Below are 23,009 nucleotides of genomic sequence, written 5' to 3'. Positions count from 1 at the left end.
TCCTTTCCACTTGAGTTCCACAAAAAGCTGGTAATAGTCTATTTGCAGCCTCTCATAAATAACTGTCAGGAAGGAATTTAGAGACTCCTTCCCCAAACAGTCGCTCCTAATTCTTACCTTGAGCAGCCCTAAAATATCTGAGAGAGGCCTTTTTATTTGTTCTTATTCAAGCTCATAAACCATGAGAATGGAAAGCAAATGCTGAGACTTAGTCTGTCAAGCAAAGGAAACAGTAAAAGGATCAGTGTAACCATTTTCCATATGACTGATAAAAGCCTACAGAGAAACTGGCTTGAGAGAATGATGTTTGGGATCCAAAGTTTCACTGAAATGCCACTGTATATTAACTCATTTTAATATTTATTTTTATGTGGCATTCTACCTAGCCAGAGGTAATACCTGGAAAAGATGGGATGACAGGGAACCTGCTGCCAGTCCCTGTTACAATCAAAGGAGAGTGACAGCAAAGTTACAGTTACCGTAACATTATCAACAGCTTTATCATGCTAGAGGCACATTTTGATATCATAATGAATGGCTGAGGAAAAAAAACCAACAACTCCCCCTCCCCCCTTTCATTTAGGTTAGGGAGATAGATAAAAAACATTGCACAGGATGTAGAATTTTCTGGGGGAAAGACAAAGGTGAATGCCATAGTATTAAATATCAGTGACAAGATCGAGATATGTAGAGAAAAGCTCACTACATCTTGGCATTACCTAATGCTTGTCACCCAAATAAATGGTAATTACTTTACTGGCATATTTCAATGTGATAGCACAAAACTCAGATTCCAGCTTCTACAAACAAAATGAAGCATATTTCATGACAACTTCATTTGTAATAAAAACCAGATGGTAAATGAAACAGATGTCTCTGACATCAGTTATGGTTTGATTTACACATCTGCAGACATTTACAGTATGGATGCTTTTTGAAAGAATGAAGATAAAGGAGGAGAGTTTCAATGTTTATAAACCAAATTAAAAAAAATTGAAAAAGAAATACGTGGTTCAAGGTAAAATAAAATTTTAAAAGAGCAGCGTGAGAAAAAAGCAGCATGACAAAGGCATTACGAAAGCAAATATTCACCTTACAAAGGGTATTTGTTTCTAAAACAATCTACAGTTAAAGAAAAAAAATCCTATTTTTAAAATAATCAGATACTGGAAATAAATTACTGAGATAAAACATCATAGTACAGGGTAAGTGCGATTCCAAGAACGTAGAAAAAGCCTCTTTGAAGAATGAAGATTTTAAACAAAGAGTAACTGAGATCAGCCATAGGCTGTTGCTCATATACTTACTCTACAGAAAAATTACACATCCCTCAGTAAAACAGATCTAGAGCAGGAGGTGGCAACCTTTCAGTAACAGCAGGGTGAATTAAGCTCAGTCTTCCTCAGATGATAGGTGGCCACTTGATGGTGCCTTCTCACATAAACATGCTCAGCAGGCAAGATAAAGTTACCTGTCGGGTTGGATCCAGTCTGTGGCTATAGGCTGCTGACCCCTGATCTAGATGTTTATTAGAACTCTTCTAAAACGTAGGCTCCCAATTTATGCAAACTGGATGCATTTACACATTCAATTAATATGTTGCAATAAATTCCAAGCTGTTTTGAGCTGGAGTCAGCTGCTCTTGGCTGCCACAGTGTGAGCCAAGGCAGAGCAGCCCTGGGCTGGCAGCAGGCTCAGGGGGTCAGCCCCGGGGTCTGGGTGGCAGCATGAACCAGTGGAGGGGTTAGCTGCAGCACAAGGGTGCAGAACCTGCAGAGCCATGAGGCTAATGTGAGGCATCCCCTACACTTTAGCAACCTTGTGCCCCAGTCAACCCCTGTCACTGTCTAAATGCGTGTTTCAGCCTAGTTAAGTACTCTGCTGTAAAACAGTACTATCCCCAAAAGTACTATCTTACGATGCAGTTAAGTCATTTAGTGTACCCTAATACTGGCACATGTGTACATGGGAACATTTTACTGTGGAGCTAATTAGCAGTAAAGCACACATGTAGATGCGCCCACAGTAACATGTACCATTGATGGTTATATTCACTATTTCCACTCAGTGAGGCACACAGTTTTGTTACTGGCATTAGGAAATTGAGAATTTACACTCAAGGGTCAGCAACAGAGAAGATGCCTGAGAGTGCAACCAACTATGAAGAAAGGATGAGTTTAGGAAGAAAAATAAGATGTTCTTGAGCTTCTCTTAGATAAGAAGCTGGATAAGGCAGCAGCAGCAATAGTGCAGACATTAGAAGCTTTCAAATCCATTTAGAATTTATTAGGCTAAAATTGCACCAGAGCTGGATAAAATCCATTAGAAGCTTCCCAGTTGAAAATTTACGCCTGGATTTATGGGGTTTTGTAGGATTCTTTTTTTATTTCGGGGTTTTTTCTTTTCTTTTCTTTTTTTTTGGGGGGGGGGTCTTTATTTTTTCCCAGTGTTTATTTTCTCTTCACAAAAAGTACCAAATGGATAGGCCTGCAGATTGAAGTCTTCTCTTTCTCCAAAGAATAGCTATAGCAAAGAACTCATTGCCATGTAATCCTGCAAATAAGCGGATTAGGAACTAGTTTAACTGGAATGCTGACTCCTTTCTGCAATGAAAGTGATGCAGGACAGCCATAAACTTAGTCTAACCAAACTTATGGTTAGTTTGCACCACTGATGGAGTGAAATTCAGCCACAATATATCATCAAACCTGACCCAACGTTGCTATTGGTAGCCTGGAAGTGAAAGGTTCCATATCCTATTACCACCCCCCCCCCCGAGCTATACCATTCCCAGCTAGTAATTTTATTAAGGTTCACACAGCTTTATTTGAAAGGCAGCAAAAGTAGTTACAAGTGTAAAAAAAATCCTGCGAGAACAAGTATCTATTTTTTTTAAAATAATCTCTCTCTGCATGTAACAGACTGTACACACATTTTACAAGAATAAACAAACTTCTCTAATCTTATTAACAAACTGGTGAGTTGGGGATCATTAGTGCAAATTACTGCTGGCCTGCAGCATTTAATCTGTAAACTTTGGGTATCCTAAGTGGTCCATTAGGGAACAACAGATGTCCTCAATCAGTCTAATTTCTTCAGTAGGCATGTTTTGTTTCCAAGCATGGATACTAATTGCTGATATTTCTCCTTCATAAGGAAGGTAGAAGAGATTGGTGGAGGTGGCAAACAATATTTGGTTTAAGCTAGCAGGAGAGAGAGGAATACCAAGAAAAGCAAAAATTGTTTCAGCTGTCTGCTGGGGAGAATTCACAATATCTTCAAACTTGACCAGCTGATAATTTGTTGGCAGCAAATCTCCATTTACTCTCAGTGCTGCTGCTGTGTTTGCTATCCACAAATGAGACAGCACAGAAACTGGATTTGAATTAGAGGCTGAGAGTTCTTCCCTCAGTGATTCATATTCAGAGGTGTAGCCTGAATTTAAACTACACTTTACTTTACCATTTTCTACTTTAAACAGCTTGGCTAAGTGCTGGGGAATATTTTTCAAGGAGTAGAGGCTTGGCTTACTGTTGTACAACATTGAGTAGATCCATGCCCGAGGGTCCCTTACTACATACAAGGCCCTCATTGAAGGCCCTATTATTTCTTGAAAGAAAGGAAGCTTTAATGTCCAGCTCCCACTGTTGAAGCTAAGTACAGGACGTGCATTTGGATAATAAACGAGGTGTCGCCTCAGTTCCCTGATGTATTCAGCATCTTTGTCCACGTTTCCTCTCATTTTGCTTTTTTGTTCTGACAAAGATTCTCTCTTTCTAGATCTCCTCTTTCTGTCTTTGCTTATGGTAGAATGTTGAGCTAATTTAGTTCTGCTGGCTTCATATAAATGAATATTTTGTAAATGTAGTCTGGTGTCTTGAATTAGAGACTGGAGCCAGCCTCGCAGGAGACGGAAATGGCCATGTTGGACATCAGATGCCTTCCATTCACATGCATCAACAAATGAGTCAATTTCAAATTCAGTTTCTGGGACATCAAGGTATCCTGTGGGAATCCTGATATATATGAAATCACTGCTGTTGAAAAAAAGTTGCTTTAAAATTTCTGCTCCAGAACCTGGAAGTGAAGTAATTACAACATCTGGCAAAACAACAGGGTTTCTTTCTGACTGTTTGGCTCTATTGCTGGTATCAGGTTCTACACTTGTTGTGTCACTATTCCAATTTGCACAGATAGGCTGAGTGCAAGTGCTCCACACATCCACCAGTTCAATAAGCCACAGGATGATAACCAGTAAAAGGATCCAACGCAACATTTTGCTGAAGGAAATATAAAACCGCCACTGGAAAGCCAGTATTACCAAACTAATACCCAAAATTAACCCTGCTATCATATTCACTTTGAATCCAAATGGGAAAACTGTCCTGTCACTTGTTATATGCTTCTCCACAGCTTCAGCGCCTAGACCAAATTTGATAACTTTGCTTTCATCAGCCACTTTGGCAAAGCCACCAAATCCCAAATAATTGAACCTCGTCCTCAGATTCTGATAGTCAGTCACAACAGAAACAATATTCTCAGTGTTGTTGACATTCAGAGAAATCTGAAATCCAGATTTAGAATCATCAATAAACCTGCAATTAGAAACATTGATATAAGGTCCATAGAACAGGTAAGCAATCCTTTTTACATTGTTTTTTATAGAAAAGGTGACATTTACAAACTGAGTCCATCGCTTCTTGAACTCGGCTGCTTGCTCTGCCTCTTGTATCCTTGCAACAGGGCTACTGCCATGATGGTCAAACCAAAACATTTTATAATGAGCATCCCACACATCCATCATAGCTCCATTATATTTGTTCTTAAACTTGTAAGGTATATATTTAAAATCAATATCAAGATTATGAAAGAAGGCACTGACAGAGCTGATGGGAGAGTCTTCCTCCATTTCAATATGGTCTACTACTAGCAATGTCTGAGTATTTAAAAGTAGAAGAGCACGATATACACTTTTCAGTTTCATTTCAGAAGTGTAGGAAGATACTGCCTCACCACTCACAAACATCATGTCTCCATACTGGGATGCTGTGATAATTTCCCCACTTGCATCTCCAACCTCATCACCAGTCCATTTAAGCCATTGTCCACACTCACCAAGTTGTCCCTCCCAAGGTTGATTGCACTGGCTTGTTGGTGATGGGGCAAACACCAGCACATTATTCAAATGACTGAACTTAGGACCATAGAGAGCCTCTGATACAAATACCTGTCCATTAGGAGCAAAAGTAAAGGAGTTCTGATCTGGATGTTCATGCCCTGGATTGAAACTTCTCCACCCATCAATCCAGGAATATGGTTGAAAATGAACAATGTCATAGACTGCACGGCCACCAAGCTTTCCAGATTTAAAAGACACAAAGGTGTTGGTCTGAGTGTTTGGTAGCCCAGCCCCATAAGTAACAACTCCCCAGTTAGGAAACACATGCATCTTAGCAGTGCCATAGCCAGGAGGTGGCTGAGGTGTTAGTTCTGCAGCATACCATATGTATTCAGTGTGAAGAGTGCTCCATCTTTGTGCAGTAGATGGCACCATTGGGCCATCCTTGGGTCTATGCTTCCTAATCTGCTGTGCTAGCCAGTTGCCAGCTCCATTCTTCATTACAAACTTATCCAAGAAAACCAGTTGGCTTTCAGGGCCATAAAACCAGTTATAATTAGAATCTGCTATACCCACAGTCCTCTGAAAGCCTGGCAGCAGGGTGGCATAATAAAACCAAAAGTGCATTTTCAGCCAGTTGTTCTCTAAGTTATTCATACCAAAATGGCGCTGAGCCAGGAAAACATATTGGGTTATTGACTTAGCTGTATAACTACCATAAGCTACTCCTTCATCCAAAGAGCCATCTACAATATGATTGAGTAGAAACATAGTTTTCTCCATCACATCAACCACAGTATGTTTCCAAATATTTGCTTGAGATTCTTTGCCCACCCCAGTAACCAGGGTCCCTGTGAGTAATGCTAGCATATTAGTAGCTTGGTGGTTATGGAGAAGTTGCTTCCCCCAAGAATGGACCTTTGAATATTCATACATTTCCTCACTCACAGACCATATCTTCTCTAGGTATTTTTGTCTTCTAACACTACCCAGGGAGTTATATAGAAAGTCAAAAGCAGTGGCAAAACCTGTTAAGGAATGGCCAAGTGGCACTTCATCTCCTGGAGCATTCTCAACCAGCCAGTCTTTGTAGCCAGCCATTCTGTCCATATACTCTAGAGTGAAATCAAACGCAGCCTTATCTTCTGGGCACAGCAAACAGTAAAATGCTAAGGGAGGCAGATTGTTGCCATAAATCTCATTCCACTTTGCAGCAAAATCGGCATGTTTGGGTGGAGGTAGGTAGTATGATGGATTGGATAGCATAATTGTCACTGCACTTCTAATCGCTCTAAACAGATGCAAATGACTTGTGCGGGACTTCTGCCTCAGTGCTGGTACATCTTCAGCATCAAAATACAGGCTTGGATGAAGAACAGGTTTTCTCAGCTTCTGGCTGGCACTGAAACCATGCAGTTTTTGCTTCTCATATTGATCCATATTTTCTGTGAAATTCACCCAGTCAGATAAATTGCTTACAGATTCTTCAAAAGTGGAGACAGCAAACAACACTAATGCTAGAAATAAGGTATGTCCTGTAAACACCAAAGCCATGATCCATTAGGCAGTTCTTTCTTTTCAGGCATGCATCTCTTTACAAAACACTATGCTCAGATATTAAAGGTTGACTAGGTTATAAAATGAATCTTTTAAGGCATGTTTTTCCTTTAAACAAAAAAAAAGACCAAATCATGCCATAGAATTCAGTGGATGCTCAAGCTGAAGCACACTTTTGAAAACACTAGCAGTAGCAGAAAAGTTGAATCCTAGATGCCTTGTCTGTCTCTATTCTGCACAACTACAATGATGGAGAACAACACAGGAGTTCTAAAAACACAAAAAATTCCATGTAAAATAGGCCAATTATATATATTCAAGGGACCAAAAAACTTAATGTCTTTCTAGCTGAAAAACACTGGGAAAAAATCCTTGACTTTAGAATAATAATTGAAATCACACATTTAATGAAAAAATCTCTCTCTCTAACATTCAGGTTAAATGTCATTCCTAGAGTAGGCAAAAACTTGGACTGATGATGAAATCATAATTTTTATTCAAACTAATGTTTGCTGAATCTGGCAGTGTACAGTGCTTTGTATAATATACCCAGATACTGAAGTTACTCTTCCCAGTCTGCCTGTTCTCTCAAGTTGTAAACAAAGGTTTATCTTCATTTTTTTCTTTGGGATAGATGAGAATGGGGGAAGATCAGCAAAAGTCCTCCATCAGCATCTCTTTCTCTCTCTTTCCTAGCAAGCAGAACAATTTATTAATTACTATTCATTTCTGTTTGTGATTTTTTAAAAATTAATACCAGACCAATAAAGAAAGTTATTTCATGTCTTCTTTTACAATCTTCATCACATCTTCAACCAGTGAAACCCAACCTTTGTCTCAATGTTTCAGATAATCCTTTTCTCCCCATCATGAAGTAAAACACTTGAAAGGGGCACAAAACCAAAGTTTATGCACCCAGAGAGCAGTTTCAGTTTTCAGTTCACTTTGCATGTTGATCACTTCTGTGGAAACACAAAGAAAAAATGTTTTCTGAGGCTGTATCAAACATCTGACATAGTCTAAAAATATTGAAAATAAAATCACAAGGAATTACATCCTATTCAAACACAGTTAAGTACTATGCTATTTTACAGAAATCACAAAAGAGAAAGCATGCCAAAGCTTGCTCACAAAATTAGCTTCAGAATAAGAGTGGAACCAACTGTAAGGTAACAAGTTTATGTCACTTTTCTTCTCCTTTCCCCTCACAGCCGTCTTAAATTGCAAGGTCTCAAAGTATTTGATTATCTAATTACCTTAGCCTGCTACAGCAAAGCAGACACATTTGTAAGACTTCTTTTAAAAATCACAGAATGATAGAAATTAAGGGTTGAAAGGGACCTCAGGAGGTCATCCAGTCCAACCCTCTGCTCAAAGCAGGACCATCCCCAGCTACATTATCCCAGCCAAGGCTTTGTCTACCCAGGGCATAAAACCCTTCAAAGATGGAGATTGCACCACATCTGGGTAACCTGTTCCAGTGTTTTACTGCCTTCCTAGTGAGAAAGTTTTTTTTCCCAATATCCAACCTAAACTTCCCTGGCTGCATCTTGAGACCATCGCTCCTTGTTCTGTCATCTGCCACCACAGAGAACGGTCTGGCTCCATCACTTCAGGTACTTGAAGGCTGTTATTAAATCCCCTCTGCCTTCTCCAGACTAAATAATCCCAGTTCCCTCAGCCTCTCCTCATAAGTCATGCTCCCCAGTCAGTAGCACTGCCCTCCAAGCTAAGCTCCAAAATGTGTCTGGTTGAGCCCCTCACTGAAAGGAGAAGTTGTTAAAAACTAGCTGTGTAAAATTTGACCTAGATACTCGGAAACTTTCTTTTCTACAGATCCTACATCTCACAGGTCCACGAGCCCTTCTTATAAGCATGAAACCTAGTCTCCCTAAGGCTTTCTTCCTTTGCTGCAGGGAGGGACAGTATGCACATCCATTCATTTCTTACAAGTTTGGTATCCTACAGCAGTGTTTCTGAACCAGCGTGCCGCAGCACAGAAGTGTGCGGTCAGAAACTAACAGGTGTGCCGCAGAATTTTGCCATGGCAATGAGCTAAAAGGGCTACAACAGGTATGCGGGTGGGGAATGCCTTAACAGGTGTGCTGAGGGGAAAAAAAAAGGATTAATATAAGTGTCCCTTGGGCTGGAAAAGGTTGGGAAACACAGCCATACGGTCTCCCTTTCCTGGAGGACGTTGCTTCCTCGTCTGCAGCCGCCAGGAGGCGCCAAGAGCCCAGGTTTGCCTGGCAGGACAGCTCGAAACAAGTTTGCTTTTTGCCAACAACTGCACACTGGCTAAACTCAACATCTGGGCGCATCTGGCTTGGCTCGTCTCGCCGCTTCTAAGAGCAGCCAAACATCTTCCTTTTCCCCCCACCCCCCCATGCGCCCCCAAGTTCAAAGCCAGCCTCTTACCTTAGCAAGGGGTGAGAAGCGCAGTGGAAAAAAACAAAACAAAACCAAAACCAAAAAAGAAAAACCAGCAACCCCTCTTGGATAGGAAACAGCTGGCCGCGGGGCAGGGGGGCAGCTCCGTCCCGGCTACTTCTCCGCATGGACTGCTCCGGCTTCCAGCTGTTTAGCACCGCTGCCTCCCTGGGGAGCCCCTAGGGCCGGCCACTGCCCCTTGCAGTGCTTCCCGCTCACAACTTCAGGGGGCTCCGGAAGGGAAGGGGCTGCCCATCCACGCAAGCCCGAGGGCTGCGTATACAGATATAGATACAGACGCGTGCACACACGCACAGCTCCGTGGAGGTCCGAGCCCCCTCCTCAGGGAGAGGCAGGCGGCGGCGGCGCAGCCGTTGCCCGCCTTGCCCCGCCGCCCCCGGGCCGCGCGCGCATCTGGACGGAACTTCGCGCCGCGCGGACTCGCAGCTGCCGCCGCCTGGGCCCCCCCGGCTCAGCCCATCGCCGCCTCTGCGCCTCGGTGAGCAGCTCGACCGCTGGGGCTGAGGAGTTGAGGGGGGAGAGAGAGGGAGAGATCAGGCAGCAGTGCCAAGGCGGGCGGGGAGGCGGAGCGCGGGGCTGCCCCTCGTTTCGCTCCTGCTCTGAAGTGGCTGGCGCTGAGCGTGGGCGGGAGCAGGGGGAAAGTGTTGGGGGGGGGGATTGAAGTGGGGGCAGAGGCAAGAAGCTTACACAAGACGCTAGCCCCACGCAGATGGTGCTGAGGAAGGGCTAGCAGCTCCGCCCATCCTGGCTGCTGGAGTCAATGGCAGAGTTTTCTCAGAGGCTGTCCCACCCAAGCCTCAACAAGCAAGGAGCGAGCTGCAGGGTCAGGAGTGGCCCAGATCTGGCCTGTTGGCTTGTAGCCCAGCCGACACGGGTGAGGCACATATGTGCTTATAACGGTAGTGCCTTGCAGCCCCCGGGTCTGCATTGTAATGTGGTTGCACTCCACCGCCTAGGAATGGGCAAGGGTGAGCAGCTGTCAGAGGGCTGCTATTAGAAGAAGCCTTGAAAATGACAGGAGTTGGCATCTAATAGCATCTCTGAAACTGGCTAGTTCCCCTCACTTTCGAGGCTTCTAATAGCAGGCCTCAAACTGACTATTATACACAGCCTCGAAAATCGCAGGCGCCCTTCAGCTTGTCAGCTGCTAATGTTTCTGCACTGAAAGTGTCGTGCACTTCACCAGCACTGTTTTGTTAAGTTCAAGTAAGCGCATATTCTGGGTAAGTGCATAACCTCCCCCTCCACCAAGGTTATGGTACTTAGGAGAGTGCACTTTACAGCACAGAGCATTGGATTAAGCTAAATCCTCTCTATAACCATTGCTACTATAAAGGTTTATTTATATGATACCCTGGAATGCCTCCAAATCAGCTTGAACTCTAGGATTTTGACTCTGAGTGAATTACTGTGATCCACTGTGTAAATAATAGAATTATAACAGTATCCCCAGTTTGGTTTGCACTTCAGATACTTGGTTATGACATTACAATCCATGTTTACAGCTGCTTGGGCTTAATACAAAGCTATTCCTTTGGGTTTAAGTACTCATTATGGAAGGGGAAAAAAAGGTCGGGTGAGATCTTTTGCAGTGTGTTACTAATGACTGTGTTTATAAACTGTACCTCTGGGGATGAGTACTTTAATACAACTGAGCATGAGTCAGCCCCTTTTCCCAAACAGACTTAATTTTCCTCAGGTTTTCTTTTTTTCCCCTATAGTATCTTAAGAAATATAGTTATCTGCTTAAATATTTCTTAAGTTATCCATTAAAAGAATTCACTTAATTGCATAAACATCTTGTTATGAATCTCTGAATAAATAAGTCATAGGTACTGATGCTAGTCAGTGGGCATTATATTGAACATCTTAAATTAAGTAAATTAGTGACTTTAAAAAAATACATATTTAACAGGCTGGAGTCACCCTGATCTTTAAGGTACAGCCTGTACGTATGAATTTTAAAGAAAAAAATCACTAAGAGTTCATCTAGATCATGCCCTCCCATCAGAAAACTCTCTATACTGACCAAAGATAGGTAGGATGTTTTCTGCCTTTGAAGTTACAGATTTTTTGCCAAATCATGCTACCAGTAGGGAAGACCTGCAGAGAGCAAGTATGAGCTACAATTCATCAAGTCAGCGGATGTCTTGAGATCTATAGGGAAATCTCACTGATCATCAGCATCCTTGGAAAACTGGAGCTTAGTCAGAAGCCCAAATCATTGGGTACTTCCTTTGCCCACTGTTCCCCACAAAATCATAGCTTCTTAGCTGCATTGTTTCCTTCATGTTTTTAAAGCCATGGAGGATCAGTTCCTATAAAATTAATGACAGTAGAGGAAACATGAGTTTATCCAGAAAAAAAATCTATGTAGTATAATTACACTGTCTTTGCATGGGGTTTCCAGCAACCCTGTGCACCCCCTGTGCCTTCTGAAATGAGAAAACTCTAACAAGCAGGAACATATTGAAAAACTTCTGCTAGGCCCCAAGTTTTCAAAACTATCTTTCCTTTTACATATGCTGGAATCTTGGATTTATCATCTGCTTTGTGCATGTACGTTACTAAATTATGAAACATGATGCGCGTGCAGAAACATTGTTCACTGTCTAAATATGCTCACAGAGGTCTGAGCTGTGCCACTGAGATAGTGCATCTTGATTATGTATGTGTGCTTCTCCTGTGAAAGCTTTTTTTGTCTAGGGTTTCATGCTGGCATCCATTGTCCCAGTAGCAAAGGCTGCGCCATACATTTGAGAAACATTTGTGTGTGTGTGTGTTCTTCTACCCACCATTTGTAGGTCATAATGAATCACTGGGAATTAGGAAAGGAATAGCTTATTACTTAGCCTGATAAAAAGGATGACAGTTTTAGCTGGCCAGACGTACAGAATAGGGAAATGGTTTCTTGTGATTTCTCATTTAAGCCTCAGATGGTATAAATGATATAAATATTGTTACTGAAGAATGCATCTGGGGGTCAGTCTCATGGAATTTAAAGGGCCTGATCAAACTCTCATTAATAAAAGTGTCCAATGAGTGCGCAAGAAGAACGTCTAGAAGGGGGAAAAGCTTGGTGAAAAGCTACAATGAGGAAGAACATGTGCAGATGAAGGGAATAATAATGGAATTGGCATTAGGTTACATCATGTTAATCATTTCCAAATTAGAGGAGATATTCAGCTACTAAGCAACAATAGCAGGGATACCCAGCTACCAAGCAAAAATGCAGTCAGTCCAAATGACAGCAAAGAAAGCCAGTTAAGTGAACCCAATGACAGAAAGTCTGTATTAATGCAATTGGAGACACTGGCCCTGGTTTGTAAACAAATTGGTCGTAATAAAATTAACTTGTAAATGGGAGGCATAATGTCTGAAGAACACACCCAGGGCAGTTCCCTTTTACTGTCCTTTCCCCAATATCTTGGTCTTCAGCACAAGGGCAGCAGCAAGCAACGGGTACAAGACATTTTGGAAATTGTGGTTCTCTACAGCTGCCATTGAGTTTACTGCTGCTGGTGGAAGGTGGGGCAGGATGTGGGACTTTAACTTGCCCCTTTTTGCCACTAAAGCCTATACTGAGAGAGCAAAGAAAATGGATGACTTTGGTTAAAAAAAATAATTGGGGCCAGCCCCAGCCCCCCCCCGTAGAAAATTTCACTGCCACTCTACAAAACTATGATTCCCAGAACACCTTGAGCTCCATGATGCAAGATGCTGGAGCCAGCTGCTTCTTGCAGCCCTCCTTGCAGGCAGGGCATGGGACAGGAGGGTGAGATGCCCCCTCCTTGGTAATACCTGAGACACATGCCCTGCTCATCCACCCCATGTTACACTATTCATGTGAACAGTGCTGGTATTCAGCCTTCTTTTGATGTCACGTGCTGTTTGAATGGTCAGTGAACATCAAGGTCACTTTCAGAACACCTCAAAGTAATTGTTAACAAGCTAGCTTTTTTGAGACCTATATTTATAGAAGAACCTTGTGTAACCGTCAATGAACTGAATTATGTTGGTACATTTTTAAATATTACTCACGACTTGCTAAGGCTAAAACCCAAACTGCTTTGTGGCTGTCAGCAGGAAAGACGTGTTTTACAAAATATCTGCCAAGAAAATGAGGTTTGAGTGAAATGGAAAAGTGACCTTGCTGTCACTTCAGTTTTTTAATGTAAGAAATAATGGGTCATTGTGAGAGATGTGCTCCGATGTACTGCTTCAGGGATAGCATCCTGCACTGATACTATAATCAGCAATGTGAAAGATCTCAAATATGCTAGCAGTGTTATCCTGCTTGAGTACTGGCCAAGCACTAACAGATGGATATGAAGAGTAGGATAAGAATCAGCTGAACTGCAACATAACATTTGCCAGTGTTGAGGAAGGATTAAAAAACAACCCCAGAAAATGTTGGTAAAATGACGAAGTTGCTGATATGGGTAATGACTTCATGTATTCTGCATGGCCAGTCAATGGCAGTAGATGATACAATCAGAGCAACTAGAGACGTGGTGTGTAATGCAGGACTTACGCATCATTTAGATGCCTACATCCAAAAATGCAATTTTCAACCTCTCTGCCTATGCCTATAAACATAAAAAAAAGTGTCTGTTACTTTTGCGCCTGAAACTTATTGCCACGCATTGCAGAACTGTAACCATCTTGGCAATGCTGGTGAAACACCTTTCACATGTGGATCCTCAGTCTAGGTGTTCTCCTGCACATTTCCACTAATGGACTCAATCCAGGCAATGTTCTTTAATGCACACCTACAGCACTGAGTTCTTCCCGAAACACAGTGGCCATCGCTGCTTTTCTTCCCTCAGACCCCTGGTGGAAGAAGGAGGTAGTAATAGGGTCCTTCTATTATGCTATAACTCACTATTAGAACATGCCGGTGTGATGCTGAAGATTTGGATTTAGTACCCTGCCTTCATCCTGCACCAAAGGATGTGCATTGCATTTTATATTTAATAGCCATTGAATAAAATAATGAAACAGGCCTTAGAGGATGGACCAGAACCCAGATCTCCTCTCTTCCTAATTATGGATGCCATAATTATGGGCCTGCAGTTTCACTTTCTCCTACTCCTATCTCTGTCCAGGTAAAAGCGGTATAAGTTCAGCAAAAGGGGTAGAGTGCTTCCAATCCAAAGTAACCTATAGCCAAATGAGGGATGTGTGGCAGAAGGCATTGGACCTTCCAAATCCTGGCTGAGCTTTCTAACATGTGAACTATATTTTAAAAGAAAAGAAGAGACCCCCTGCTAAATTTTTCAAAGGACTGGATTAGATATTTGACACCCAGATAATATTTTGAATGGAGAATCAGTTTAACATAGGCACCCCCCTGTAGTTCAAAGTTAGGCACTTAGAACATTTTTACATATGCTCCAGGGTTTTGGGGGTAGGGGGTGGTGCTTTAATTAGAGAGACTCTGAGAGCCACTCTAATTCAAGCACTGCAGTGTCTCATGTATCAGCACCCCTGTGCTTCAAAATGGTGGCAAGGCACTTGAACTAAAGCTCGTTGACATGAAGACTGCAGGACTGCGCTAATTAGCATGCTCCCAGAAGTCCCAATTAATTGAGTCTGTTCTGATGCACTATAAATACAGCATGTTGGAGCAGTATCCCAGCACATCTACAAACACCCTTAGGCTAGAAACATAAATCTGTTTGCTTCATGGAAGAGTGTTTTGTGACGCATCAAATCCAGACCTTACAGACTACCAAGCTTAAAGTCCTGCATTAACAACCTGTAAATTATTCACATTAACACTCAACTGGGAAAAATCATAGCTAATTTGACTTACTTGCCATTTAAGCCTAGTGGGTAAAGGATTGGGCTATGCCTGTTTGAAGTGAGTCGTACCCCAGGCTAATCAGGGCCACACCAAATTGGTTGTCTGAGGATTCCCAAAGGGGGTTGTATTTAAGACACACTCCTCTTTAGCATTCCCTGTGGTTTGAGCCAGCTCCCAATATAACCCTGTTGTGAGGACCTAGTACTCTTCTTATGCATTTTATCAGGAATTTAAACGTCTAAAATGGATTCCAGTCTGGGAGATAAGCAACTAAAAGTTAAGTGTGTCACATAGCATAAAAATGCCTGTAGATTTATCTCTAGTCCTGTGTAAAACCAAATGGGACAGTAACAGAAGTGAATTAATTTTACTAACTATCATATGAGTTTTTGGGGAAACAAAATATGTGGCTTGTTTAATAACACTGGAGAAAACTGGATTTAAAAAAGGGATAATCATACAGAATATAAAAGGCTGATGTCTGAGCATTTTCTTTTTTTTAGGGTTAATTACTAACATAATAACTCAGGGAAACTGGATTTACTGTGAGCTAACTAGAAAAGAGCAAAACAGCATATGGCAATGCTGTGTTTTGAGTAATAGAATTTGGGAGTTGAGGCCAATTAAAAAAATGCTACTGATTATTAAGAGCAATAGATTAATTTAACCGAGCTAAGTGAACTGCACATACAATCTGGAGGAGTATCCTAATTCTTTCATTTCACAAAGGCTTCACGCCTCACACTTCTCCAGAATTACAGATTGTGCACCCCAAAATCAGGCTGATCATATGCTGAAGGCCTGACAGTGTTAGTTATATGATAGCATCAGGCATACAATTTTAAAGCCTTTCATGACTGTCATGTACACTATATGTAAGGCAAGTGAGAATGTTCATGTTTATGTCACACAACATTTTATCAAACACAACAGATGCCTTAGGTGGAAGTGGTACTGAGGGGGATTTTCAAAGTAGGTCAATATGGCAGAGTATAGCATTCAGAGGATCGAAAGCAGTATGCACAGCAGAAGTATCACATTTTCACCATGAAAACTTGCCATTAAATGGAAGAAAAAATAATGCCAAAAATATTGTGAACAAATAAATTTAGAAATGGATGAATAACCAGTTTCTATTTCAGTTACTTATGGATTGGTTCTTGCACGTCACATGGAAAATGATGAATTGGGCATTTAGTCACAGCATAAAAACAAAAAGGAGGAGTGATGGGAGAATAAGGCAGACAGCCAAGCACACCTACCCTCCCTTGTCCTACTACTACTCTAGCCAAACAATCTCTTGAAATGCATTTCCTCAGGGAAAAAAAAAAGATCAACTCATTAGATATCAAGCTCTGGACCAGGATATAAATGAAAAAACAGGGAGAAGAAGAGACATTCTAATACATCCCTCAATTCTGATTGAAATTAGGAGTCTTTTTACAGGCTCAAGTGAGTTTTGGATCCATACTGAAATCCAGATTCCCAAAGGTTTGCACATACCTGTTAAATTTTCATTGGCAAATAGTACTACAACTTTCTTAATTATTGGGCAGTCATAAATCCATATTAATATGCTGTGTGCACAGAAAAAATATAATCTAGAATATTTTCTCCCAATCTTTCAATTAACAAGACACTAAATTAAGTATGCAAAAATTAATGCATCTATAAATCTAAATGAAGAACATTTTCAGTGACTACCAGTAAATTAATTGTGCCTTTGCTTAGATTCATGTTTAGTAGTCTTAGAAGCATAAAAAAAATGTACAACTACAGATGACAACCCATTTGGGCATTCTTGGGTTAGCAGCAGCCATATATATATCTTTTCTCATTTTGTTTTTTTATAAGCCACACTAAATTTAAGACAGACCTTAAGATAGTTTGCATCATGTAGAGTTCAAACACTGAACTTATTAGACAAAAGAATGCTGCATTTGAAAAGAAGACTGTCAATGTGGTCAGCATGGGCTTCCATTACTTTCCTCATGACCTTGTAACATGCAAATTCTCAGGTCAAAAAAGGAGACGTTTTAGCATACAAAATATACCACTATTACTCGGATTTTATATGCTGTTTAGCCCAACTTATCCAAAGATCTCAGATGCTTCTTCAAACATGAAGGGCCATATACTTCCAAAATTACTTATATGGAGTGTGTGAGAAATCTTAAAAGTTGAGAATTACTTGTAAAATAAAGTGTTGTTCAACATTAGTAAGGCAGCAAGAATCTGACCATAAATGCATGATACATACACAGAATTATGGGGCAGTGTTCTGAAAAAGGATAGGTACCTAAAATATTTGAAAATCTGACACTAACTCCTACTTTATTTCATAGGGAGCTAAGTATCTTAATACTCTTGAGGAGCTAGGCCATATGGAACTAACTGTTGCATAAATTTGGTTATAGTTAAAGACACTTTTTGAAGTGATAATTTTTTACGCAGGCTCCCCGTCACTATCATGCTGCATGTATATTTTAGTTAGTTTTAACTTTGAAAATGGTAGTTAGTTAATTATTACAAAAAGCAATTGAGAAAGTTTAGGTAGAATGATTAAGGACTAGATCTGTAAAGATCATTAGAAGCTACACAGGAAGGTGTGTGCTCATATCTATCTTGTAAGTGTTCTCTTGGTGCTTACACTTATCTATCTGACATTTTCAGATGTTGTCAGTAGTCATCTGAATTTTCACTGACTACAGTAGTATTTCCAATTTAGCTGAAATCCTGGAGCCATCTCACAGCTCAGAGACAAAGCATAAGCCAAAGGTCTAGAGATCTTGAATTAGACTTTTTAAACTAAGTGGAGAAACATCTATTTTACCAGCAGGACTCTGTCCCATAAGTATGGCCTGAGCACAGCTAAGACCAAATACTCACCCACTGAGGCAGGAGGGCTAGCTGTAGATCACTATTACATTTAAGGGCAATACAATAGCTGCGAAAATACATAGTTCAAGTATGAGGAAGACATCAAGAGTAAGCAAGAGAAAAAAGAATGAATATACAAATTTTGTCTACTGGAGCATGATCTGCCAAAGCATCTGGCCGAGCTTAGGTGCCTAAATCTACAGGAAGAGCTGAGGATCTCAGAATAACAGAGGTATCTGTCTCTAGAACAGGGACTGGCAATTAGTTGGGCCTGTAGGCCAAATAGACAGTGTTGAGGAGCTGTCGTGGGCTGGGTCAGCCCTCACCCCCACCACACAACAGCTCACCAAACCTCCTTATGTAAGATGGGGCGACGGGCAGGTGGGCAGTAGCTTCAGCGGGGCTGTCAACACACCACCTCCAAGCTACCCTTCTACCCTGAGGAGGGCCTGGAACTTTTGGCTTCGGTGGTGGCATCCCAAGTGCAGTGGTGATGGTGGTGGCAGCATTGGCCAGGCAGAAGCTGTTGGCCAGCATGGGAAAAAAGCTAGACCCAACAGCGGGAGTGACTGCCTCCCCTTGCTGCTGCAGGAGCCTTCTCCCTGCAGCCACCTGGAGCCTGTCCCAGGGCTCTCTTCCCCACCACCACCACCACCAGTGCACAGCTGTGGCTCCAGCCTGCCCCATGCAGGGGGTCTGGGTCACTGCAATGCCCACTCCAGACCCACTTACCCTAGCCATGATAAGTGGCAGTGGCAGTAGTGGCAGTTGCCAGGCAGAAGCTGAAGCTCAGTGAAGGAAAAAAGTGAGATCTGGAGGTGGGCACAGTCACCTCCCCATCACCACTGCTGAGCCCTTCTTTCTGCCATTGCCCAGAGCCTATTCCAGGGATGCCCTCTGGCTACTTACTGCCGCCCTGCCAGGTGCAAAGGCCTGGGGCAACCTGGAGGTGGTGCTGGAGGCAGCAGAGGTGTGGAGGAAAGCCCCAGCATTGGCTCTGGGTGGCAGTAGTGAGAAGGGCCCAGCAGTAGCAAGGTGGAGGCAGCCACACCTGCTGCTGGGTCCTGGTTTGTTCCCCATGCCAAGCAGCAGTTTCTGCCTGGGCTCTGCCACCACTGTAGCATTGTAGATGGGGCAGGTGAGTCCAGGGCAGGTGTTACAGGGACTCTAACCCCCCACGCAGGGTGTGCCAGGGAGGAGGGTGGAGCCGAGGTTACGTGCTCAACCCAGGGCTCAGGTCCTGGCCATGTGGTTCCCAGCTGGTCTCCATGGGGTCAGGGCCAGGGACTGCAAGGAAATGAAATCTGCCCATGGAGCCAACCCATCCCCTCTGTGTGTCCGGAGGGTAGTGGGATGTGGCATGGGCCAGATGGACAAAGTCCCTCTGTGGGCCAGATCCAGCCTGCAAGCCGTATTTTGCCTACCCCTGCTCTTGACCATTGTCCAGAAACACAAGTCAATTTGCTTAGAAACATGTTAGAAACTCTTTTCTCCCACCTCTTTTCCTTACTCCCTCTCCCCTGTTCCCCAACTCGCTGCAACATTGAAGATTTATCTCACTGCAGTGGCTTTGTGCATCTGGCTGGCTTATGGAAATCTTTTTCATGGACACTTAACTACCTCCTGCACAGTAAATGCAGCTTAGGAAGCATATAGCTACTTAACTTCATGCTGAGAATTTGACTAGGTGCCAGACACCTAAAGGTTAGGCATTACTCCAGTCAGCCAAGTAGCACCCAAATCCATTTACAATGTGGCCCTAAATGATATGACTACAGCCAGAGAGTGGATAGGAGGCAAAACCAGAATTTAGAAATCCTCTTGTGCTTATTTTTGCTTATATTTCTGAACTGCCAGAAGCTCTGAAAGCTTCTTCTGTATTATGGCTGGTTCATTTGGCAAGCAACTGAATACAAAAGAGCTGCTGGTGGCCTGGAGTTAGCAGAACACTAGGTTAAGTGCCTTGAGTTCATCCCCCCCACCCAAAAAAAAATAAAATAAAAAAGATTTTACTGTATATTCCATAGGTCCCAAAAATCAGTAGTCTGTCACTGAGAAAAGCATATCCCTTCTGAACCAGGGAAGGTGTTTATATAAGTTACATTTTTCACATGATAAGGCCACTGAAAGTGCTCGGCAGTGATGACACAACACATGTTCACACCCACAGAGAATTTTTTAAATGGCTGATCGTGCAAAAATGTTACCCTCATTAAATCAGCTATTAGCTGAAGGTGCTCTAGAGCAGAGTGCCTATGGGAACTTCTGTTCAGGTTCCCTGAGAGGGTTAAGGAGATGATTCTGTCCGCATCCAAAAGCACCCTTTTGGAGGGCTGCCACAGAGAGAAAAGTCTCCTCCCTGTGCAATAGGGAAGGGACAGAAGGGGTAGGTGAGGATGGGGGAGGTAAGATACCCCTGCTGGGGTCTTGCAGTGAGCTGGCCTGGGCCTGTGATGTGAGGGAACTCTGTTCTCTGCTTCCTCCCCATGTCCCAGCCAAGCTGAGCCAGCAGCTGTATGCTGCACCTGTCAAGAGGCTTGGGTGGAGGGGTGAGGGAAGGGAACCCCCCGCCCATGCCTTACAGGCCTCTCCACAGCTACACTGGCTGGGACATTGGAGAAAGCTGGGCTGGGCCCATGGTGGGGGGGAACTCCCATCCCCTTTCTGAGCCTCTTAGCAGCAGCAGCAAACAGCTGCTGGCTTGGCCTTGCCGCAGCCATAGCTGGGGCAGGGTAGAGTGGAGTGCCTCCACCTCATGGGCTAGTCCCCTCCCCCAACTACCCTGGCTACGTTATTAGGGGTGGCCAGGCCTTCCCTTCTGCTATACTGAGGGAGGGGAGAGGAAACCATGAATAACTTCTGCTCTGTAGCTAGGTTTTAAACTGATCAATTCTTTAGATTTTCAAGGCTGTCATTGCAAGGAAGATGGACACCCTTTTTTTCTACAAAAGAAATGAAATTGTGACTAGCCCTAGATGTTTTAGAGCTTAAAAATCAAGAGCAAACATGACCACATAGGAAGGACACAAAAGGAATCTCCAGGAATAGTGATAATTACTAGAGATTTGTAATCTGAGGCCTCTGTCAGATGCTTTTAGGCAGGCCATCATAGAGGGCATTCCAGTTTTCTGCTACTCTATCCTTTATTGATATGAAAACCAGCGCCTTTATGCCCTCTATTTTTCTTTTCAAGAGAAAATAGAGAAAATAAAGGTATCTGGTATCTTATCAATAGAGGACAGAGGACAACCCGACTGTCCTCTATGATGCCCACGCTAGATGCTATACTTAAGACACGATTAATCAAAATATGTATAACTTTGTGACTAGTTCCCATCACACCTTAAATTGAACGTGTGGCTAGCCCAATCAGCCTCCCAGCCTCTGAAATGCATCAGAGCCCTCGATTCTGGTGATGAGAGTGCTGATCAGATGACTGATGCTTCAAGACAAGTGTACCAAACACCTGGTTTGCTACTTGCCAGTACAGGGGGAGTCTGGGATCATGAACACATGTAACAAAGCAGGAGGTGTGACTACTGGATTGTGGATCAGATCCCGTTATACCTTTAGTTAAACATCTGCCAGGGGCCTGCTGGCCCCATTTCCTGAGCCCTTCTCTTTGTAAATACACACCAGTTGCCCATTAGCCCCTGTGTGCCTACCACTCACATTACTTTACCACTCTTACGGGCTCAATAAGGGAAAGGAGCAATAAGAGCTGATGTGTGAGCTGCACAACTGAGCTTCTTGCCATTAGATCACATCACACCTTATTGCCAGTACAAGGGGAGCTCAGGATCATGAGCCCAGGTTCTCCCTACAGCAGCAAGTAGCAAGCTCCTGCAACTGGGAACCTGGGTTAGCTGACAGGGTTCCAAGCCACTAGGGCACACCATGTGCTCTCCTGGCTGGGAGCCTGGTCAGCTTACCTAGGCTCCCACCTGCTGGGCTGCATGGCACTCCCCTGTGACTGGGAGTCCAGATCAGCTGCAGGCTCCCAGTCATGGGGCAGCATGGTGCTCCCCTGCACCTGGGAGCCCCATCAACTGATGGGGCTCCCATCCACAGCGTCGCACCTGACCACACATTAGTGGTGGGATAGCAACCAGCCACAAAATGATGACACATTTTTATGGAATAACTTCACAGCTTATTTCTTGTTTTATCACACCATTAACTGATTGGATGTGTGGATGAGTTACAACTTAAGATATAATTATCTGGTTAATCACACCTTAAGTATAACATGTGGCAGGGGACTTAGTATGACATTCTGCTGTGACTGTTACAGTTTTAAAAATGTAATGCTATCCTTCATTTTAAGTCTTGTAACCAAGCCCAGTAATCTTCCTTAAAAATATGTTTTAGTTTCAGCTACACATTACTGAATTTGATGGGACAAAATTCACTGGCCTTAAAATCTATAAACACTTCTTACGTCAGGTATTCTTTTATAATATGCATTTGTCCAGAAGAGAAGAAAAATGCAATAACCATGTATAAAGGTAATTCAAACAGGTTTATATCATATCAGATGAAAAAGTTATCATGGCTATTAACACAATTGCACATATTATTAACAGTACTATTAAAAAATAATCCAGAATTCCATCTACACGAGTGATTAAAACCATCACCTGTAACCAGACAGCAGCTGATAACATAAGCATGTCAACAATTAATGCATTATATAAAAGGCCCTGCTTCCTTTTTTAAGGATTTTAAATGCCATATAGTAGATAGCCTTGGCTTACGTAAGCGTCATTATTTCCTTTCATAGAAATGTTGCATTCATTTAAGTGTATTTCTAAACAATTCAATTCAAATACAATAAAGTATTTTTGTATGAATTTTCAGTAAAGTAAAGCATTATTTTCCTTGAAAGAACTAGTCATCCATTTAAAGAGGGACAAATGTCATCGTGAGTGCTTCAGATAATACTTAACATAGGGAACATACTCATTTCCAGTAAACATGCCCACCTCTGTTTATTTCATTGTCAACAAATGTGTTCTCTGTTAAAAATAGAATGTGTTTATAAATATTATTTCTATAGATTTAAACAGTAAAATAAAGTCATACTAAAATACAAATTCTATTAACATATATTTGCAATTTCAAATGATGATAAAACACAATTTATATATATAAGCGTATTCATTATTTGTGTGTGATTGGATGGCTATACAA

At 42.4% G+C, this 23,009-nt stretch overlaps 2 protein-coding genes across 2 annotated transcripts in view; one reads left to right on the top strand and one right to left on the bottom strand.

Annotated features, from left to right (window-relative positions):
* Positions 1-2,801: 2,801 nt before the first annotated feature.
* DSEL (dermatan sulfate epimerase like) lies at positions 2,802-9,234 on the bottom strand. Its single transcript, XM_090039595.1, has 2 exons — positions 9,095-9,234; positions 2,802-7,638 (listed from the first exon to the last, which is right to left on the bottom strand). The coding sequence occupies exon 2, from the start codon at positions 6,671-6,673 to the stop codon at positions 3,023-3,025; it is 3,651 nt and encodes a 1,216-aa protein (XP_089895721.1). The 5' UTR covers positions 6,674-7,638; positions 9,095-9,234; the 3' UTR covers positions 2,802-3,022.
* The window catches only part of LOC149869046 (uncharacterized), a 72,416-nt gene continuing 57,196 nt past the window's right edge, over positions 7,790-23,009 (top strand). Inside the window, exons 1-2 of the mRNA XM_090037688.1 lie at positions 7,790-7,840; positions 9,180-9,605. Coding sequence (XP_089893814.1) covers positions 7,790-7,840; positions 9,180-9,605 — 477 coding nt within the window. The remainder of the gene's footprint in view (positions 7,841-9,179; positions 9,606-23,009) is intronic.

This window comes from Crocodylus siamensis, chromosome 3 (genome assembly GCF_052110815.1).
Source record: "Crocodylus siamensis isolate JL-2025a chromosome 3, ASM5211081v1, whole genome shotgun sequence".
Taxonomy (NCBI): Eukaryota; Metazoa; Chordata; order Crocodylia; family Crocodylidae; genus Crocodylus; species Crocodylus siamensis.
Note: the sequence above shows the minus strand (reverse complement) of the source record. Positions and strands in the feature narration are given on the sequence as shown.